General features: G+C 34.3%; 1 protein-coding gene across 10 annotated transcripts in view; it reads left to right on the top strand.

Annotated features, from left to right (window-relative positions):
* ATRX (ATRX chromatin remodeler) overlaps nt 1-21,513 on the top strand; it is a 281,986-nt gene that overhangs the window by 89,264 nt on the left and 171,209 nt on the right. For 4 of the 10 annotated variants that reach the window (XM_043897152.1, XM_043897161.1, XM_043897153.1 and 1 more), the window contains 7 exons: nt 4,927-4,982; nt 5,860-5,912; nt 6,792-6,916; nt 10,125-10,238; nt 14,287-14,396; nt 16,565-16,632; nt 16,937-20,007. In XM_043897152.1, the coding sequence (XP_043753087.1) occupies nt 4,927-4,982; nt 5,860-5,912; nt 6,792-6,916; nt 10,125-10,238; nt 14,287-14,396; nt 16,565-16,632; nt 16,937-20,007 (3,597 nt within the window). The remainder of the gene's footprint in view (nt 1-4,926; nt 4,983-5,859; nt 5,913-6,791; nt 6,917-10,124; nt 10,239-14,286; nt 14,397-16,564; nt 16,633-16,936; nt 20,008-21,513) is intronic. The other 6 variants (XM_043897156.1, XM_043897157.1, XM_043897154.1 and 3 more) reach the window with 5 other exon arrangements.

The following is a 21,513-nucleotide window of genomic DNA, read 5'->3' on the forward strand; positions in this document are numbered from 1 at the left end:
GAGTTAATTTTTGTATGTGGTGTAAGACAGGTCTCCAACTTAAGGTTTTGCATGTGAATACATAGTTGTTCCAGTGCCATTTGTTGAAAAGACTATTTTCTCCCTATTGAATCGTTGTAGCATCCTGTTGAAAATCATTTGACCATAGGCATATGGGTTTATTTCTGAACTTTCAGATCTTTTCAACTGATTCTTAAGTCTGTTCTTTTGCCAGTATCACACTGTACTGATTATAGTTGTTTTACACTAAGTTTTAAAATCTCTAAGTGTGAGTCTTCCTATTTTGTTTTGACTATCCTGGGTTCATTTTAATTGTACATGAATTTTAGAATTAGCTTATCAGTTTCTACAAAGAAGCCAGTGGGATTCTGACATGGATTGCCTTTTTTAAAATTGTAGATTCATTTGGGGAGTATTGCCATCTTAATGTTGTTTTCTATTTAATGAACATGCAGTGTTTTTGCCATTGATTTAAATCTTTAATTTATTTCAGTGATGTTTTGTACTTTTCAGAGTATAAGTTTTAAACTTCTTTAAGTTTTTTCCTAAGCATTCTATTCTTTTTTATGCTATTATAAATGGATTGTTTTCTTAATTTATTTTTCAGATCTTTCTTCGCAAGTGTATAGGAATGTATTTGACTTTTGTTTATTTTTCTCATATCCTTCAATCTTTCTGAACTCTTTTATTAGTTCTAATATTTTTTAGTTGATTCCTTCCTTAGGACTTCTATATGCAAGATATATTGTCTCCAAAGATAAATAGTTCTACCTCTTCCTTTTCAGTCTTGTGGCCTTTTATTTCTTTAACTCCTGGTTACTTGTTCTGGCTGAAATCTCCATTACAGTGTTGAATGGAAGTGCCAAGAGTGGATTTCCTTCTCTCATTCTGCCCTTAGGGGGAATGCATTCAGTCTTTTACCATTAAGTATGATGTTACCTGTAGGTATTTTGTAGGTAGTTGAGGAAGTTCCATTTGTTAAGTTTTTAAAAATAAATTTAATTTTTTAGAGCACAGAAAAATTTAGGTGCACAGAAAAATTGAGTAGAACGTACAGAAATTTCTATTATGCATCCCCACACATGCACAGCCTCCCCCATTGTAAACTTCCTGAACCACAGTTGTACATTTGTTACAGTTGATGAATCTACAGTGACAGTCATTATCATCCAAACCCGTAGTTTGCATTAGATTTTACTCTTTGCGTTGTACATTCTAGGGATTTTGACAGATGTATAATGATATCTATCTATCATTATAGTATCATACAGGTTAGTTTAGCTGTGAAACTGTATACCCCAGATTGGGACTTGAAACCAATCCCACCTCAGATGGGACTCAAACCCAGTGGTGCCTCAGTTGGAACTTGGACCTACAGTCTCTGACTTAGGAGGAAACCTGAACCTCCCAAGCTGAAACCACACACCTGGTGTCAGAACTCAATGAAACTCAAGTTTTCTATGTCTCAGCGTAGACGGAATTCAGCAAGAGGCAAAGTGATAGACAAGAACTAGATTTGTTAATATGTTTGTGAAGGGTACAAGCAGGCAGGCAAGAGGACTCTGCCCCCAGAACTTAGTGAGTCATGTTTTTAAAATCAAAGGAAAAGTGAGGAGAGAGAGAAGACCACCTTCTTCTGCTTACTTTGTAAAGATGTTGCAGGAAAATGGGATATGAGAGGATGGTGACATCCCAGGTCTTGGGTGAGTTCCTGGGATGAGCTGCCAAGTGAGGGTCCTTGGCTTCGTGCAGGAAAGAATTCAAGAGTGAGCTGTAGTTAAGTGAAAGCATGTTTATTGAGAGAGATACACATTCCATAGGCAGAATGGTGTTTGTCTCAAAAGGTGAGAGCGGCCCTGGGAGACCCTCCATTAGAGTGTGGTCCATCTCAGAAGTTGAGAGGCTATGGGGTGTGAGGGTGGTTTGTTTTTATGGGCTTGGTAATTTCATAGACTAACAAGATTATTCCAACTATTTTGGTGAAGGGTGGGATTTCTAGGAATTGAGCCATCACCATTTTTTGACCTTTTATGGTTAGCCTAAGAACTCTTATGATGCCTGTAGGTGTGTCATGTGGCATGCTAATACATTACAATGAATGTATAATGAGACTCAAGGTCTACTGGAAGTCAAGTCTTCCACCATCTAGGGCCTGGATAGTTCTTACCAGTTTTTGCTGTATCCCCAATGGCAATGTCATTCTTTTAATGGTGGTTCCCTGCCACCTTCCCTCCTGTCTCAACTTCAGCAACACTAAAAATCCTCTGTTCCATTTTTCCATTTTCCCCCATCCCCCAAATCCTTGGCAACCATTGATCTTTTTACTGTCTCCATAGTTTTGTCTTTTCCCTAATGTCATGTAGTTGGACTCATACAGCATGTAACTTTTTGAGATTGGCTTTTTTCACATCAGTCAGTTCAATTCAGCCGCTCAGTCGTGTCTGATCTTTATGACCCCATGAACTGCAGCACTCCAGGCCTCTTTGTCCATCACCAACTCCCGGAGTCCACCCAAACCCATGTCCATCGAGTTGATGATGCCATCCAACCATCTCATCCTCCGTCATCCCCTTCTTCTCCCGCCCTCAATCTTTCCCAGCAGCAGTGTCTTTTCCAGTCAACTCTTCGCATCAGGTGGCCAAAGTATTGGAGTTTCAGCTTTAACATCAGTCCCTCCAATGAACACCCAGGACTGATCTCCTTTAGGATGGACTGGTTGGATCTCCCTACAGTCCAAGGGACTCTCAAGAGTCTTCTCCAACACCACAGTTCAAAAGGATCAATTCTTTGGTGCTCAGCTTTCTCTATAGTACAACTCTCACATCCATACATGACTACGGGAAAAACCATAGCCTCGACTAGACAGACCTTTGTTGGCAAAGTAATCTCTCTGCTTTTCAATATGCTGTCTAGGTTGGTCATAACTTTCCTTCCAAGAAGCAAGTTTCTTTTAATTTCATGGCTGCAATCACCATCTGCAGTGATTTTGGAGACCAGAAAAACAAAGTCAGCCACTGTTTCCCCATCTATTTGCCATGAAGTGATGGGACTGGATGCCGTAACCTTAGTTTTTTTCACATAGTAATATACATTTAAAGTTCCTCCATGTCTTTTCATGGCTTGGTAGCTGATTCCTTTTTAAAGCTGAATATTATTCCATTGTCTAGATGTACCACAGGTAGTTTATACAATTCACCTTTTGAAGAATATCTTGGTGTTTTCACATTTTGGCAGTTATGGAAAAAGCTACTTATGAAGGTGTTTATATAAATAAAAAATACTGATAAACATCATCAGTGTGCAGTTTTTTAAGTGGACTTTGTTTTCAGCTTATTAGATTTAATATTAAGGAATGTGATTGCTGGGTCAGGTGATAAGAGTTTGTTTAATTTTGTAAGATATTGCCAAAACTGGGTAGATCATTTCACATTCCTACCAACAGTGAATAGTTACTGTTGCGCCACATCTGTACCAGCATTTAGTGTTGTCTTTATTCTGTATTTTGTCCATTGTAATAGGTGTAGAGTGTTATCTTACTGTTTTAATTTCTGATCCCCTAATGAGATATGATGATGTGGAGCATCTTTTGATATGCTCATTTGTCATTTATATATGTTCTTTGGTAAAATGTCTTCACGTCTTTTGCCTAGTTTTAATCATGTTACTTATTTTATTATTGTTGAGTTTTGAGTTTTTAAAATTTATTTTAGATAATAATTCTTCATTAGATATATCTTTGGCAAGTATTTTCTCTCAGTCTGTAGCAGAAAGACATGTCTTATTCTTTTGAAGTTTGCTAGTATTTTATTAAGGGCTTCGGCATTTGTATTTATAAGTGGTATTGGTCTGTAGATTTCTCTTTTTATGGTATCTTTTCTGGTTTGATATGATGCTGGTCTCATTGAATGAGTTGAGATGTATTTCCTCCATTTTTATTAGAAGACTTTATGAAAAAATGGTGTTCTTTTTTTGTTTTTTTGAATGTTTGGTGTAATTTGGTGGTTAAACCATCTGGACCTTTGCTTTTCTTTGTGGGTAGACTTTTGATTACTAATTCAGCCTTTTCAGTTACAGATCTGTTCACGTTGTTTATTTATTCTTGTGTCAACTTCAGTAATTTATGTGTGTTTAAAAATTTGTCCATTTCATTTAGGTTATCTAATTTTTTGGCATACAATTGTTCATGATATTCCTTTATAATCTTTTAATTTCTTTAAGGTAAGTAGTAATATCTCCTCTTTAACTTCTCATCTTGTGTCCTTTTTTCTTGGTCCATGTAGCCTAAATTGTTTTTTTTTTTTTCCATTTTTTCTCATCTTTTTAAAGAACTTATTTTGATTTCATTGGTTTCCCTCTATTATTTTTCTGTTCCCTGTTTCACTAGTTTCTGTTTTAATTTTTATTATTTCCTTCCCTCTGCTTTAGGTTTAATCTACTAAAGTCTTTACTGATAAAGGAAAATATATTGGGTTTGCCAAAAAGTTCATTTGGGTTTTTCTGGAAGATGTTATGGGAAAATCTGAATGAACTTTTTGGCCAACTCAATGCAATTAATTAACAGTGTGATTTTATTTTTAGTAGAAGATGGAACTTAAATTTTCTTTTAAGAGAAAATCTTTAAAAGGTTACAATAGGAAATGTTTTGATTACAAACTGCTCCTTTCAGAAACGCCTTTTAAAAGGGGATTGGTGTGTCAAAAGGGTAATTATAATCAGAAAACGTTTTTTAACCAAAGCAGTATATTAAAAATATTTTTACTGGAGTATAGTTGATAGAAAACTCTTATATTTTAATGTGAGTAAAGTGTTACCAATACTGCCATGCAACATAGATTGAAAAATGGGTTCATAGAATTGTAGGTATTGGTGTTCTGTTTGATAATGCACCAAAGAGATAAATAATGTTTTCATTTCTTGTCTTTTAAGATAAAGTCAGTGGGTCTGGCAATAACTCTGATATGATGGAAAACAGCAGGGAAGAGGTAAGAATAACTTGGAGCATTTAAAAGATATTTATTACATACTGCTAACCAACTAGAGTAGGTGTTATCAGTTTGCTTTTATTTAATATATGCTTGTGTTTGAGTTTACTGTTATAACCAAGTATTATTATGATAAATTTATTTTCAGTAATTGTTCACTGTTTGATGGTGTTCACTGTTTTTGTTAGTGCTGTGGTTTGCTTCACCTAAAGTCAGACTACCGAAGGCTAGCTAACAGATATTTGAATGTTATTATATTGTAACACAGTGGTGGTTCAAGGTGGTTGTTATGGGCATAAACTTATGGTTCTGACATGGATATTCAGAATCTCTTCAGCATTATTATCAGAACCCATCCTGAAGTCCTTCACCTGATAATGCCAGCCTACACTGTGTTTTAGGATTCTTTCTACCCAGTGTGAAAAATTGAATCCAATTAAAATATACTGATTGTATTGGCAAAATGGAGGTAAATTTAGTATCTCTGAAAAAATTGTAGAAGGTACTCTGTGCCATGTATTAGGATAGAGAAAATGACACACATTTTTAGATTCTTAAAACTGTCTATTGGGATCTGGTTACCTCTACATCTTTGTTTTGTCTTTGCCGGCATAGGCCAAGTTTATGGTACTGCAGTGTATCATCTTCTATTCCTCAAAATTCAAAAGTAATATTTTAACAAAAAGAGATAGTCTTAAATCAAGGAAACCTTGAGAGTAAATGAGAATTAGTTATCGATGTTCCTTTTAGAAAAATGTTTTAGGCATACAAATTACGTCTCATTCTACCATTATATTATAGATGTTGGTATAGGGAAATAATTGTAGGCATGTTTCTCAGAGTTTTACTAACTTTTGTACTTATTTCTTGCATTTAGGGAGCTAGCTCTGCAGAAAAATCCAAATCGTCAGGATCATCACGATCAAAGAGGTTGGTTGATACTGAAGGGAAAAAAGTTACTTTCTTTTTCAGGTTGTTTTATTTCCTTTTAGAATAATCTGTTATTTCCTAAACTTCAAGCACTCTTGTTCAAAGTAAACTATTTTACAAAAGCATATATATTTTAAAAAGGGCAGTGTAATATAATGAATCCTCTTGTATCTATCACTTGACTTAATTTTAACTAAAATTTTCCCAGGGGAGGATTTATTATGTACTAGTGGCCCTGGCAGTATATAGGTAATTCCTTTCAGATAATATTTGTGCTTTAAAAAAAGGAGAAAAGGGGAAATAAAATGTTAAATGTTTCATGAGGCAATATGAGTTTTTTTAGGGTTATACGAAATTGTCTAGGATGGGAAATGGTAGCCATAATAGTTATAAGGAAGTTATAAGAAGATCAAAGAGTGGTTAAAATACTTATCTGTGTTAAATTGTCAAAGTGAATTGTACACAAAGACTGAAATTACTTCCAAGCATAATGTAATGTGTAGTATACTATGAAATATAGTTTTTATTAGAAGTTTGCAGTTTATTCTATTGGATTTTGTTTTTTTTTTAAACTAGTGGAAATAAATATCTTTTAATAATCACAGTTTGCTTGTTATTAACTTATTCCCTAAGGTAGTGATTCTTAAATAGGAGTTCCCCTCTAAATACTCTTTGCCTTTTTTAGAATGCGCATGCCTTGGTCCTGCTCAAGACCTACTAAATTGTAATGTGGTACAGAGATGTATGCTTCCCTAGGTGATTTTGATATGTATCCCTGGTTAAGAGCCACTGCTTAATCTAAACATGTTATTTATGTTATTTGGGTGTTTTTAAATTGTCAGAAATGTCTGTAATTCTATGGACTTAATTTTTTCATAGGAAACCTTCAATTGTAACAAAGTATGTAGAATCTGATGATGAAAAACCTTTGGATGAAACTGTAAATGAAGATGCTTCTAATGAAAATTCAGAAAATGATATTACTATGCAAAGCTTGCCAAAAGGTAAAGTGTATTAATTTTTCATATGAAGTTAAAGTTGAAAAATATCTTTAAATGTCATTACTATAAAATTAGAAATTGATTATTGTAAACTGTGTGTCAAGTACCAAACCTGACATTTTAGTAGCAATGGTTTCGAAATGTATTAGTATGGTAATGATAATGTTTGTTCCTGAGGTTAAATATTTGGAATATATAGTCAGGTTTGAAAAGAAAACTTATTTCCTCTTTCCATTGGCTTTTAGTTTCCAAATTATACTTGAATGTGGAAGTTGGTTTAAATGTTTAGTATGTTAAGTTTTGGTTCAGTGAATTTTAATGTGTTTGCTTTACAGAAAAACATAATGAATGTTCTGAAAACATCTTAAAAACATTTAAAGTCTAATTTATTCTTACTGCATTCTTAAATTCCCTAAGGTTCAAAGTGAAGTTACCTGTTAAATTTGATTTAGGTATATTTCTTGTAATTATCCTTTTTAAAATGCCTTGTCACATTTCCTCACAACTGTTATGTTTCTAATCTTAAAAGTTGCATTGATTAGATTGGGGCCAGGGCAGGGGTGGGTAGGGGAGAAGCCAAATGAAAATCTTGGACTTTTCATATTTCAAGTCTAAGAGCAGTGTGATTTACATGATGAGAGAATGACATGGGTCTTGGTAATTTCATGGTGTTTCAGAATCAAAAGTTTTGATTTGTTTCTTTATTGAATAATATGTTCAAGGCTGTTAGATTTTTCAGATTTGTTATCACTGATCATTTACAGCAATGTTTACTACTTTATTCTCTGTCTCTACTTATGTTTATGTGACACATATTTTGATTATGGAAGTTTAAAAAAATGATGAGTAGGAGGATAATATGTTTCTTGACTAGGAAAAATTAGGAGTTACAATAGATAAGAAATGAATGAAGAAAATAAATGAATGAGAGGAGGAAGAAAGAAGAAAAATTGATGGGCCTACCATTTACTTGGCGTTGAAAATCATTTTATGTAATGGTTTTGGTGGCCTAAGGCAGAAACAGCTAACATGGCAGTCTGAGTTTCATAGGTAGTGATTCACTTTGGATTATTACATTCTCAGTGGTTGTTACTGGAAGTCCTTATGATGGCCACTGGGTGAGCTAAGAACTAGGAGTTCCAATCTTTCTTTTAGTGATATTATGGAAGAAAGTTAATATGGGATGTTACTAACCTGAACTAAGGGTAATTTCTTCCACCAAACCAAAATAGACCTGTTTCATAAGGTCAAATTTGGTTGATTATCACTATTGTTATAATACTGAGTATGTATAAGTACTGGACTCTTAAAAATTAACTCATTTAATTCTCAAAGCAATGCTGTAAGGTAGTTATTGTTTCTACTTGTAGAGATGAAGGAACAAATTCAGAGCTCAAGGAACTTTTTCAGCTTTAAATTGAGAAGCTAAGATTTGAACCCAGGTCTGCCTGAATCCAAAGCTAGTGAGTGCTCTTTCCACTCTGCTGCTTTGCTTTCATTTAGAGAAGAATCTTCAGAAAGAAATCTGTTTTTTTTTTTTTTCTGGTGTGTGTGTGGGGGGTGGGTGGGTGTTACCTGTAAATCTTTAGCTTTTTTCAAATGCCAGGGCTTCTCTGAGAGTATATATGTGAAATGGTTGTTGTGAATAAAGGTTTTTTTTGTGTGTGTGGAAATTACTTATATTTACCAGCTTGTAAAAAACTCAATCCCTTGTGCCCTATTTCCCCCCGTTTTTTCAGAGACTCAGAAATTCTTTTAACCTCAGTTAAACCTCACTGCTGACTAACATAGACCTATGTTTCAGGGAAACAGCCCCTGACAACTACCAGGTTTTACAGTTCGCCCTCCATATCCGTGGGTTCTGCCTCTGCAGATTCAACCAACCTCAGATCAGAAATATTTGGGGAAAAAATTCTGGAAAGTTCCAAAAAGCAAAACTTGAGTTTGTCATTTGGCAACCGTTTATATAGGGTTTACATTGTGTTGGGTAGTGTAAGTAATCTAGAGATGACTTAAAGTATACAGAAAGATGTGCATAGGTTATAGGCAAATACTATGATGCTGTTTTATATAAAGGACTTGAGCATCCACGGATTTTGGTATCCCAAGGGGTCCTGGAACAAATCCCCCATGGATACTGAGGGACGACTATACTTTCTTAATTGTTGTCAGTAATGCCCAGTTGGGCTTTTCTGGTGGCTCAGTGGTAAAGAATCTGCCTGCTAATGCAGGAGAAGTAGGTTCAATCCCTGGATCGGGAAGATCGCCTGGAGAAGAAGATGGCAACTCACTCCAGTATTCTTGCCTGGGAAATCCTATGGACAGAGGGGCCTGGTGGGCTACAGTCCTTGGGTTCACAAAAGAGTCAGACACGACTTAGCGACTAAACAACAACAATGCCTAATTACTAAGCCCAGCAATATAGGTAAAGTGAGACCTGGACCCTTTTTACCATTCCTCTGCTTTATTTGCTCTTGAGAGATTAAAATGAAAAATTAGCAACCTCTCTCCTCAGTTCACATGTTTTTTAGCTAAGAGAGTACATTCTTTCTAAAAGATTCCATAGGGACCAACAATTGATTTCATTCTGCAATTTATTAGCACTTGAGCTTAAGCACCTAAGGCAATATTTGTTTAAAACTCTTTAGGGGAAAAAAAAACAAACTCTTTAGGGACTTTCAGGGTACTGAAACTTTGACTTAACTATTTAGGAAATGGTACAGAATAGTACAGCAGTAATAGCAGAATATAAAACAACACTTAAGAATATTTTGCTGCCTTTATGGTTTGGCTTATGAGAAGAATAGGATGTCTTTAAAACTTTCTTTTCTGATCCTTTTATTTTTTAAACTGTAGAACTTAGTGTAGATGTTCATAGTCAAAAAAGCTTTTGTGATAGGCAGTATAAAAATTGAGAACTGGGCTAAGGCTTTTTAACTTTATTCACACATTTCTGTTACAGATCAGTTCATAATACTTCCCCCCCGACACACCATTTTTTATGAACTATATTCCAAGAAGTAATTTGATTGTTGACACCTGGCCCTTTTACTATTTCCCTGTTTTATTTATTCTTGAGAGGTCCTTATATAAATATTGAAAGCTTGAAAGAAACAAAACTATGTTCCAGCAATGTTGGCTTTATCTGGAGTCTTGTACTTCACTTGCACATTTAATATGTGTAATGGTTTTTTAAATGAAATCATTCTAGGTACAGTGATTGTACAACCAGAGCCAGTGCTGAATGAAGACAAAGATGATTTTAAAGGGCCTGAATTTAGAAGCAGAAGTAAAATGAAAACTGAAAATCTCAAAAAACGCGGAGGTAAATACAAGTGAAAATGAAAACATGAGTTTAAATTGCTGTTTATGACCATATTGGAAAATCTGATGTGCTTACTAAAAATACCTCCACTTTTCTGCCCATTGTTTTTTAAAAGCACTACTTAAAAATAACTTCTGTTTCTTTCTGAGCTCTGAAGCAGAAAAGGTTAAACACCATTGATTAAAATACCTTTGCCTTCAGTGGCTATTAAGTTATCTCAAGAAGCTTAGTATTTCCTTCTTACACATGTTAGTTCTGTAATGCCAGAATACCATGTGTTTCCTCTCACCTGAAAGAATTTTAGATTTGGACAAAGTCTTGCACATGGCCTTCAGATAACTTTATACATATCTAAAACATTGTTTCAGAGAGTGATGGACATCTGCATTAGTGTCACCTCGGGTACTTATATTAAAAATGCAGTTCCCTTGACTCCACTCATGACAATTTAGAATTTCTGGGGATGATGTCAAGACCCTGCTCCAGTTTGTTGTTATGTGTATTAAAGTCAGACATCTGTTGGTCTAAGGATATCAGTGTAGATATGAATAGGAAGGAGAAGGGAACTAGAGCTAGGAACCTTCCCTTCATCTGTCTCAGTCACCTCTTCCTTTGTCTGTCCACCCTCACTTATACACACAACCATTGGCTAGTCATCTGTAGAAAGTGAGCATGAGGAAGATTCATTTAAAAATTCACTACAGTGAAGTTTGTGTCCTACTTGTTTGTGTGTGAGTTTAAAGTAGTGCCTGTATGTATTTTTTGGGCAGATTAACAGAGCCAGAATCCATTATGATAGAAAGAATCAATCTCTAAAAGATAGAAATGACACTAAATTTCTAAATAGAAGTGTAATGGAAGCCTGTCTGTTTCATATTTATCATTTTAATTGTGAAATTATAGAGTAGTTCTTATCTTGCTGACATTTTGTGTAGATTTTATTCCAATGCTATGTGATATCTTGGTGGTAGCAGTAAAATATATCTGTATTTGCACAATAGTATATTGTATTAGATGTGTGTATAAATACATATATATGTAAATTTTCAGATTCAATTCATTAGGTTTAGAGATCAAGAAAATGTAGTTTAGTCTTCTGTCCACCAGGGGGTGTTCTACCCCTTTCAAGCATAAGGAAGATTTTTTGAGACTAATTCACAGTTGGGAAACTGCCTTTGCAGCAACAGAGCTCACCAAAGCTAAGTAGTAGTCTTTAAAATAAGAGAATCAGCAAGTAGAAGATGATGATAAAGGACCAGCAGTAAGAGTTTTATTTTTTCTCATTTCTGATTATGGATCCTCTAGGAAGACAGATAACTTAAGTATACTGCATTGTGTCAAAATTAATATCTAGTGGTGTCTTTTGGGGAGGGACTCTGGAGTAGTCAGTGCCTCAGATATGGATAATGGCTAAAAGGAGAATAAAAAAGAGCTACAATTATCGGGGAGGGTGTTTTTAGTGCTAATTTACTATGCTGCTGGTATTTGGTCTGAGCTGATATGTCTCTGGAACATATTATTGAGTGTTCTGTGTAAGGATGTTTATATTGTGCTTAAGGGAATATGTGTGTTTATAGCCATATGATAGCTAAATCTTTCTTGTTAATTTTTGTCTTAATAATTTGCTATATCTTTAAGCTGTCGGAAATCACACAGGATTTTAACCGTGTTTACCTATATACACATGTATGAATGAACTAGTGATCCGAGGTACTGAACTGTTAGTTAATATTCAAACTTCCTGGGAAAGTTAGTTTTAAAATTGAAGTCTAATTTAGGAAACTGTCAAGAAGGTAAACTTTATACATAAAATAGTCTTATAATGATTTGAAACAAAATGAGACACAAAGATAATTGACCATTTAAGGAGCCATTGTTTTTTTAAATACCATAGCTGATTTTGACATCCTTTCCCTAGTTTAGTTGTTAGAAAACATACTTTACACTTAACTTTTCTATATGACAGAATAATTCTCTCCTTAAGATTGATAAAATGTATGAGGTCAGAAATGAAAATGCCTCTTTTCCATGTATATGCTGTATTATAACCATTATGATATTTCATAACTAAAAAAGTAAAACATACATCCATAGAAGCAAGTATGTCTAGTAAAGTACCACCTAACCAGTTTACAATATTTGCTTCAGATCTCACTTAAATAAAGTATTGGTTTATTCCTATTTCCTCTTTGTTTTGCACTTCAGGTTGTGATTATTTGAAGTTTGTGTGCATTTGTGCTGTTTCCATGCATGTTTTTATATTTTTTTTTTACCTAATTTTGCTCAAAAAGTATTTGTTTTTCATTTAAAAATATACAAAGTAGTATCCTGTAGATATCCTTTTGCAACAATTTTTATCCAACTTTGATTTTGAAATGTATTCATATCAGTAAATGTATAATCTGGTTTTTTACTTTTCACTGTTCTATAGAATTCAGTTATATAAGTAAATCACTATTCATTTCCTAAATGTGAAATTATTTCTAATTTTTTGTTTTCAAATTTTTCCCAATTGCTAGTTAGTACTGCAATGAATATCCTTTATGATTCCTTATGCACATTTGGGGAAAATTCTCCATTGAATCACCTAGCTTTTTAAAATTCTTGAGTGATATATGTGCAAAAACATAAAGAAGATGCTTAATAAATATTATCTAACACTGGATGAACATTTATACTCTAGCTTTTCATTACCTTGTCAGCTTACATGAATATAATCATTATTTGATACGAAAGAACACACTGTATATTTATTTATGTTTAAAGTACAAAATATATCAATACTCACAATCAAATACTAATGCAGGATGGTATGATTTAAAATAAAATATAAGCAGCTTTATAGAGTGTGGTGGTGCCCTTATACTTTGGTTAACCTTTTTTAACTTCTGCAAGTAAAAATGTTTGTGCTAATACTTGGGTCCCTGGTGCTTTGGACCTTAAAACTAAGAATAACACAAAATAGAAAATTAAAAGGTGAGAAATACATGTGTTGTTTTGTCTTTTTGTTAGGGATAGAGACAATTTTTTTTCCTTTTTTTTTTTTTTTAAGTCTTATTCCCCTCCCCCCCTTTTTTTTCCTTCAGTGAATGCAGGCATTTTCACTGGCCTCTTTTGAGTCATATTCTACCATCTTATTTGGATAAGAGTTGTTTGCACATCAAGAGTCACCTGTAAAACTTTCAGTGGGTTAGGGATGGGGATGGCTGTCCCTGTTTTTAAAAGATTCTTTGTCTGATTTTAATTTTCAGTTCAGATTGTGAAGCACTGTGCAGAACTAGAGATGAGGGTGAGGCAGAAATTCCCTTTATTCTTGTGTAGGTTATCTTCAATCTGTTTTTCTGCAGAAACCGTGGCATGGGGCTCTGTCAAAATCCAGCCATTCTGAGGTTTTCCTGCCAACATAGATACACTTGCAAATCTTATTTGTCCATATTTGGAAATAGTGGACAGTGCTGATATGGACTTGACAATGGAGTAGATATGGAAAAAAGGCAGGTTAATGGGGATCGTGGATAGTATTGAAGGGACTCTGAGGAGGGAAATTAGTAATATAAAGTTATCAGGTTTTAACATACTTTTGAAAGGATCTATATAGACAATTCCGTTTTGAGAATAAAAATTTTATGGCATACCTAACTTAAGTATAGGGTTCCAATAGAATCTATTCCATGTATTTCACTTGCTTCTCCATTCTTTAAGAACTGATGCTGAATTTATTTGTGAAGCAGTAGCAAAATGAAAAGAGCTCTTGACACCTATTTTTAGAACTTCTTTTATGGAATCTCTTCATGTTATATCAAGTTGTTGTGAGAAATAGGGTTTGCATCTGTAAAAGGGAGCAAGTTAGCTCTGTAATTTGTCAAGGTTTTCATGTTTTTAGTAAGTCCATAAAATTATTAACCTTTTTATTTGTGTCCAAAATGTCATTTTCCCAAGGATTATGAAGTATTTAATTTTCAATTTGAATGTTGGGAAATGCTAACTAAAATATATATATTTTTGTATGTATGTCTATGTGTGAATAATGTTCACTCTTTTCTTCTAGAAGATGGGCTTCATGGGATTGTGAGCTGTACAGCTTGTGGACAACAGGTCAATCATTTTCAAAAAGATTCCATTTATAGACATCCTTCACTGCAAGTACTTATTTGTAAGGTATGTAATGATATGTTGATAATTCCACAAATATTTGAATGCTTAACATGCATTCAATGCTTTTTGATTTTGATGCACACTGATGAAGATGGAAATGGTTTCTGCCATTGGAGGGCATATACTGTAGTGGGGAAGACAGCCATGAAAGGGCCAATAAGTGCTATGATAGGGGAGATACTATGAACTTTAGGAACACATGAGAAGCCATTGTAATTTGGAGTTGGTATATAATGGAGATGATGCAGCTGATGTCTGAAATATAAATAAGAATTAGCTTGGTAAAGTGGGTTTGGTTCAGTATATTTTAGGCCAGAGGCAACATGATATTCAAAGACTCATAGGTGAGGGACAATGTGGTGTGTTGGAAAACTGCAGAGTATATGTGTGTGCACACATATGTTTTATTTTTTTTTCATTTATTTTTATTAGTTGGAGGCTAATTACTTTACAGTATTGTAGTGGTTTTTGCCATACATTGACACGAATCAGCCATGGATTTACATGTATTCCCCATCCCAATCCCCCCTCCTGACTCCCTCCCCATCCCATCCGTCTGGGTCTCCCCAGTGCACCAGCCCTGAGCACTTGTCTCATGCATCCAACCTGGGCTGGCGATCTGTTTCACCCTTGATGGTATACTTGTTTCAGTGCTATTCTCTCAGAACATCCCACCCTCGCCTTCTCCCACAGAGTCCAAAAGTCTGTTCTGTACATCTGTGTCTCTTTTTCTGTTTTGCATATAGGGTTAGCGTTACCATCTTTTTAAATTCCATATATATGTGTTAGTATACTGTATTGGTGTTTATCTTTCTGGCTTACTTCACTCTGTATAATGGGCTCCAGTTTCATCCATCTCATTAGAACTGATTCAAATGAATTCTTTTTAATGGCTGAGTAATATTCCATTGTGTATATGTACCACAGCTTCCTTATCCATTTGTCTGCTGATGGGCATCTAGGTTGCTTCCCACACATAACCTTCCCTCTTTACATACCCCAATTACTCAAATCTAAACTCTCCATGTAGAGCAGTGTTTTGACTTAATTTGGAGATCGTAGATTTAAAAAATATTTCATATGTATTGAAAATAATTTTAACAGTCTATGTAAACTTTTTTATAAGTAATACCTTGGAATTAATTTTAAATGTCTACTTTATCAAGCATATCATTTCCCCAACTCATATTACTGCTAAATTAATCCTGTAGTAGTTTGTTTTCCAATAAAATATCTACTTGAATTGTAGGGGCAGACCAGACTTTCCTTAATCAGAGTTCCATTTGTAGATCTTGCATGAATTTTTGATAGATGTAGACTAACTTAAGCTAAATTTTATGCCTCTTAGTAATTTGTGTCCTTCCTTTCTTTGAATTCAGTTCAGTCAGGCTTCTAGTTTTAAACACTGACAGCTGAATTTTGCATCTTTTGGGTTTGTAATGTGCATTCCTTTTTTCTTGTATATGTGATTTGTTTTTTCAAAGGCTAGTCTGTTGAGCCCAGGTCAGTAATCAGTAGTTGTCATCAGTGGTCATGGAACATTCCCTTTTCTTTAGTTCTAGTGAGAAGGAATTTAAAGTCAGTCAGAAAAAAAAAATAAAGTCAGTCAGATTTGGATTTGAATACCAGTTTTGCCTTTGCAATTATATGACTTTTGGAGAATTATTTACATATTAATGAACCAAAGCCTTTTCTCTCAAATTGGGCAGTAATACTGCCTATCTTACACAGTAGGTATTGGAGATTTAAAGATAACATAGGGCAGAAAAGGATACTCTTGCTCAGCTCTACACACAATAGCTGTTTATATATGATGACTATTAAATTAGTATTAAGTAACAACAAATCTAATACATTTTTATGTAGATCCTGGGTAGCTAGCCATATGAGATCAGAAATTTGCTTTACCAAAATCTTCTATCAATTTTTATATAAGGAACAGTGGTACTTGATGATATGGAAGTCTGTTTTAATTTCTTGAGCTATTCCTGTGTCTCTAAAGTACTAGTTGGGGTGGCACAGTGTTTTTGCTTTGATTCTCTAAAACACACATACACACACATACATAGATACATTCCCTTTAGTTTTTTAATGACTTAAAAGTGATGTTTTTCTCCTTTATGAATGTTAAAAATTTTGAATAAATTTTCCCTCTCTCTCTGTTTTAATAGAATTGCTTTAAATATTACATGAGTGATGATATTAGCCGTGACTCAGATGGAATGGATGAACAGTGTAGGTAGGTAATAAATCAAGATGAACTAAAATTCAGTGTTGTCTACTTTTTGAGGGAAAATTCTTACATAGTCTGTTATTAAATCTTTTCTTTTTTGTGGTATCATCATTGATATCTTTAATGGAAGGTTGTTCTTTTCCACATAGCCCTTGATTTATGTCTTAATTTTCTAACAAAGAAAAAGTAAATGACCTAAATTACTTTGCTATTAAAATTGTTGGCAAGAAATTTTAATATGCTTTAGTACTAAAAATATTTTAAATGAGTTTCATTTTGGAATAATATTGTAATCTTTAAATAATTGCAGATGGTGTGCAGAAGGTGGAAACTTAATTTGTTGTGACTTTTGCCATAATGCCTTCTGTAAGAAGTGCATTCTTCGCAACCTTGGTCGAAAGGAGCTGTCTACAATAATGGATGAAAACAACCAGTGGTATTGCTACATTTGTCACCCAGAGCCTTTGTTGGACTTGGTCACGGCATGTAACAGCGTGTTTGAAAACTTAGAACAGTTGTTGCAACAAAATAAGAAGAAGATAAAAGTTGACAATGAAAAGAGTAGTAAAGTATATGATCATGCACCCAGATTTTCTCCAAAGAAAAACAGTCCAAATTGTAATGGAGAAGAAAAGAAGTTAGATGATTCATATTCTGGTTCTGTAACCTACTCTTACTCAGCACTAATTGTGCCCAAGGACATGATTAAGAAGACAAAAAAACTGATTGAGACTACTGCCAACATGAATTCCAGTTACGTTAAGTTTCTGAAGCAGGCAACAGATAATTCAGAAATCAATTCCGCTACAAAGTTACGTCAGCTTAAGGCTTTTAAGTCTGTGTTGGCTGATATCAAGAAAGCTCATCTTGCATTAGAAGAAGATTTGAATTCAGAGATTCAAGCTTTGGATGCTGTAAACAAAGAGAAAAATACCAAAGAGCATAAAGTCATAGATGCTAAGTCTGAAACAAAAGTAAGAAAAGGAGAAAAACCTTGTGTTTTGGAAAGGAAGGATATTTCAAAATCAGAAGGTAAACTGTCAAGAAAGCAGGTAGATAGTGAGCATGTGGGTCAGAGTGTTGCAGTAGAGGAACAAAGAGCACATAAAAATGCCAGTACTGAATATAAGAAATCTGATAAAAAAGAACCTCAGTATGAACCTACTAACACTTCTGAAGACTTAGACATGGATATTGTGTCTGTTCCTTCCTCAGTTCCAGAAGACATTTTTGAGAATCTTGAGACTGCTATGGAAGTTCAGAGTTCAGCAGATTATCAGGGAGATGGCAACAGTGGAACTGAGCAAGAACTGGAGACTTCTGTAAAATTAAATATTACTTCAAAAGACAACAGAGGAGGTATTAAATCAAAAACAACAGCTAAAGTAACAAAAGAATTATATGTTAAACTCACCCCTGTTTCCCTTTCTATTTCCCCAATTAAAGGTGCTGATTGTCAGGAAGTTCCACAAGATAAAGATAGCTATAAAAGTTCTTGTCTGAACCCTAAGCCAGAGAACTGTGAACTTGGACAGGAAAAGAATGATAATGAGCATTTGGCTAAAAGTGAAGTTCCGTTACTTTCAGAAGAATCTGATCTTCGAAGATCCCCACGTGTAAAGACTACACCTTTGAGGCGACAGACAGAAAACAACCGTACAATATCTAATTCAGATGAAGAAAATAATGAAACAGTTAAGGAGCAGCAAAAACTTTCGGTCCCAATGAGAAAAAAGGATAAGCGGAATTCTTCTGACAGTGCTATAGATAATCCTAAACCTAATAAATTGCCTAAATCTAAGCAGTCAGAGATTGTGGATCACATTTCAGATTCTGATGAAATGCTGGCAATCCTCAAAGACGTGCCCAGTGTGAGTCACAGTTCTTCAGATACTGATATTAATGAACCTCATACAAATAATGAGAAGACTTTTTATTCAAAGATTCAAAGAGGGAAAGATGATAAAAGAAAAAGGAAACGAAAAAGTTCTACTTCTGGCTCAGATTTTGATATTAAGAAAGGTAAATCAGTTAAAAAGGCTATAATTTCTAAAAAGAAACGGCAAAACCAGTCTGAATCTTCTAATTATGACTCAGAATTAGAAAAAGAGATAAAGAGTATGAGTAAAATTGGAACTGCCAGAACAACCAAGAAAAGAGTTCCAAATAAAGAAGATTATGATTCTTCTGAAGATGAAAAACACAGCAAAAAAGGAATGGATGATCAAGGTCATAAAAGTTTGAGGACTGCACAGGAAGGATCATCTGATGATGCTGAAAGGAAACAAGAGAGAGAGAATTTCTCTTCAGCAGAAGGCACAGTTGATAAAGACAAGACCATCATGGAATTGAGAGATCGCCTCTCTAAGAAGCAGCAGCCCAATGTTTCCTCAGAGAGCGCTGATAAGCTTTGTTCTGGGAAAGAGGAGAGTTTTAATTCTCCAGAAGATAAAATGGTTGCTGAATCTAAAGGAAAGAGTAAGCACCAGCGAACCAGAATGTGTAAGAAAATACTGGGTGGCTTATGTGATGTTGCTGAGAAGTTCTCAGAGAAAGAACAGAGTGATGAATCCTCTGAAGATGATAACGAGCAGAGCAAAAAGGCAATTGAAGAAAAAGAAAAGAAAACTGCAGACTTGAATAAAAAAGTAATTAAGATGGAGCAAGAGTATGAATCATCATCTGATAGTACTGAGAAATTACCTGAGGGAGAAGAAATTTGTCACTTTCCTAAAAGCGTAAAACAAAATAAGAGCTCAGCTAATGGGGAAAAGAAATGCAAAAAAATAAAAGATAAAGCTTCTAAAAAGAAGGGTGAATTACCTGATAATTCTGAGAAGTTACCAGGGAAAAGAGAAGGTTGTGACTCTTCAGAAGATAAGAGGAGTAAGAATGGAACATCCAGTAGAGAGAAGAAAAGGTTCAACTTGCCTGAAAAGAGTTCGAGGAAGAGACAGGATTGTTCATCATCTGATACTGAAAAATATTCCATGAAAGAAGATGGTTGTGATTTTTCTGATAAGAGACCAAAAAGAATAGAATTAAGGGAAAGAAGGAATTTAAATTCAAATAGAAATAGCAAGGAAGTACAAAGTGGCTCATCATCTTCTGATGTTGAGGAAAGTTCTGAAGATAATAAAAACCTGAAGAAACAAAGAGCTTCAGCTAAAAAGAAGGCAGGCAGTATGAAGGAGAAAATGAGAAACTCCCTGAGAACAAGCACTAAAAGAAAGCAGGCTGACATTACTTCCTCATCTTCTTCTGATATAGGAGATGATGATCAGAAATCTGTAGGTGAGGGCAGCAGTGATGAGCAGAAAATTAAGCCTGTGACTGAAAATTTAGTGCTGTCGTCACATACTGGATTTTGTCAATCTTCAGGTATGGGAAAATAAATAGAAAATTTATACTTTTTCCCTGTTGAATAACTACATTGTTTATTTTCTCTGTAGTCAGTCAAATGCAAGGTTACTTATTCTGTAGGAAAACACCATTTAAAAATTCTTTAGAGATTTTCTAGAACCTCTTTCTCCAATTTTTTTTGTCACCATTGGGAGGTATTTGAAACATTATTAGTGTTCTGTGTCATGTGTACCAAATTTGTTGGGTAAATTTCTTTTTTTTTTTTTTTTTTTAATTTTTTTATTAGTTGGAGGCTAATTACTTCACAACATTTCAGTGGGTTTTGTCATACATTGACATGAATCAGCCATAGATCCACACCTATTCCCCATCCCGATCCCCCCTCCCACCTCCCTCTCCACTCGATTCCTCTGGGTCTTCCCAGTGCACCAGGCCGGAGCACTTGTCTCATGCATCCCACCTGGGCTGGTGATCTGTTTCACCATAGATAGTATACATGCTGTTCTTTTGAAACATCCCACCCTCACCTTCTCCCACAGAGTTCAAAAGTCTGTTCTGTATTTCTGTGTCTCTTTTTCTGTTTTGCATATAGGGTTATCGTTACCATCTTTCTAAATTCCATATATATATGTGTTAGTATGCTTAAATTTCTTTATTAATGTTTAATGCTTTTCTTTGGAGTAATGAAAAGTAATTTATGAAGGAAAATCAGACTGTTGATAGTAGTTCAGTAGACATTTACTCATGTAATGGAGATGAGTGCTTGTTATGAGTATGACATGTTATGTGAAAGTTTTAACTGCTTTGCCATGCATCTGACTTTTGTTTATTTTTTTAAATTTAATTGGAGGCTAATTACTTTACAGTATTGTGGTGGTTTTTGCCATACATTCACATGAATCAGCCCTGACTTTTATTTTATTTATTTATTTTTTTAGCCCTGACTTTTAAATTGGGCATGTTAACTTTGTGTCTATGAAATCCTCTGAAAAATTTAAATTTACTTTATTGAAACCCATTGCTGATGCTCATCATTTTTTTCTAATAACATGAACAGATGTTTCCATTTTTAACATTAACAAAATAGAAAAAGAAAAAAATCCAGAAAGTAGATGGATTACTCTACCCTGATGAGATAGAGCACTAGGACAGTAAGGGTGTGGGTCAGTGATACCCCCTCAAAAACTTAAAAATATTTATCATTATGGCAGTTCTTAAAAAAAATAGTTGTATAATAAATGTATACTTGTTGCTCATATTGTCTTTTTTTTAAGACAATAAAACCTGTCAGTTAACCAAGGACACTTAAAATTTATTTTAAAATTTTTGTAAAGGAGATTGCACTTACTATTGTGTTCCCAGCAGAACTTATGAACATTTACATGTAAGAGGAATAAGCAGTTCAGATTAGATATTGCTGCCAAGTAAACTTTGGTACCACCTTACAAAATTTTAAATTTTGAGAACTTCTTAGATTTTTGAATTGCATATAAGATTGTAAACTTGTATTCAAAACATAATATA

Source organism: Cervus elaphus, chromosome X (assembly GCF_910594005.1).
Source record: "Cervus elaphus chromosome X, mCerEla1.1, whole genome shotgun sequence".
NCBI classification, from domain to species: domain Eukaryota; kingdom Metazoa; phylum Chordata; class Mammalia; order Artiodactyla; family Cervidae; genus Cervus; species Cervus elaphus.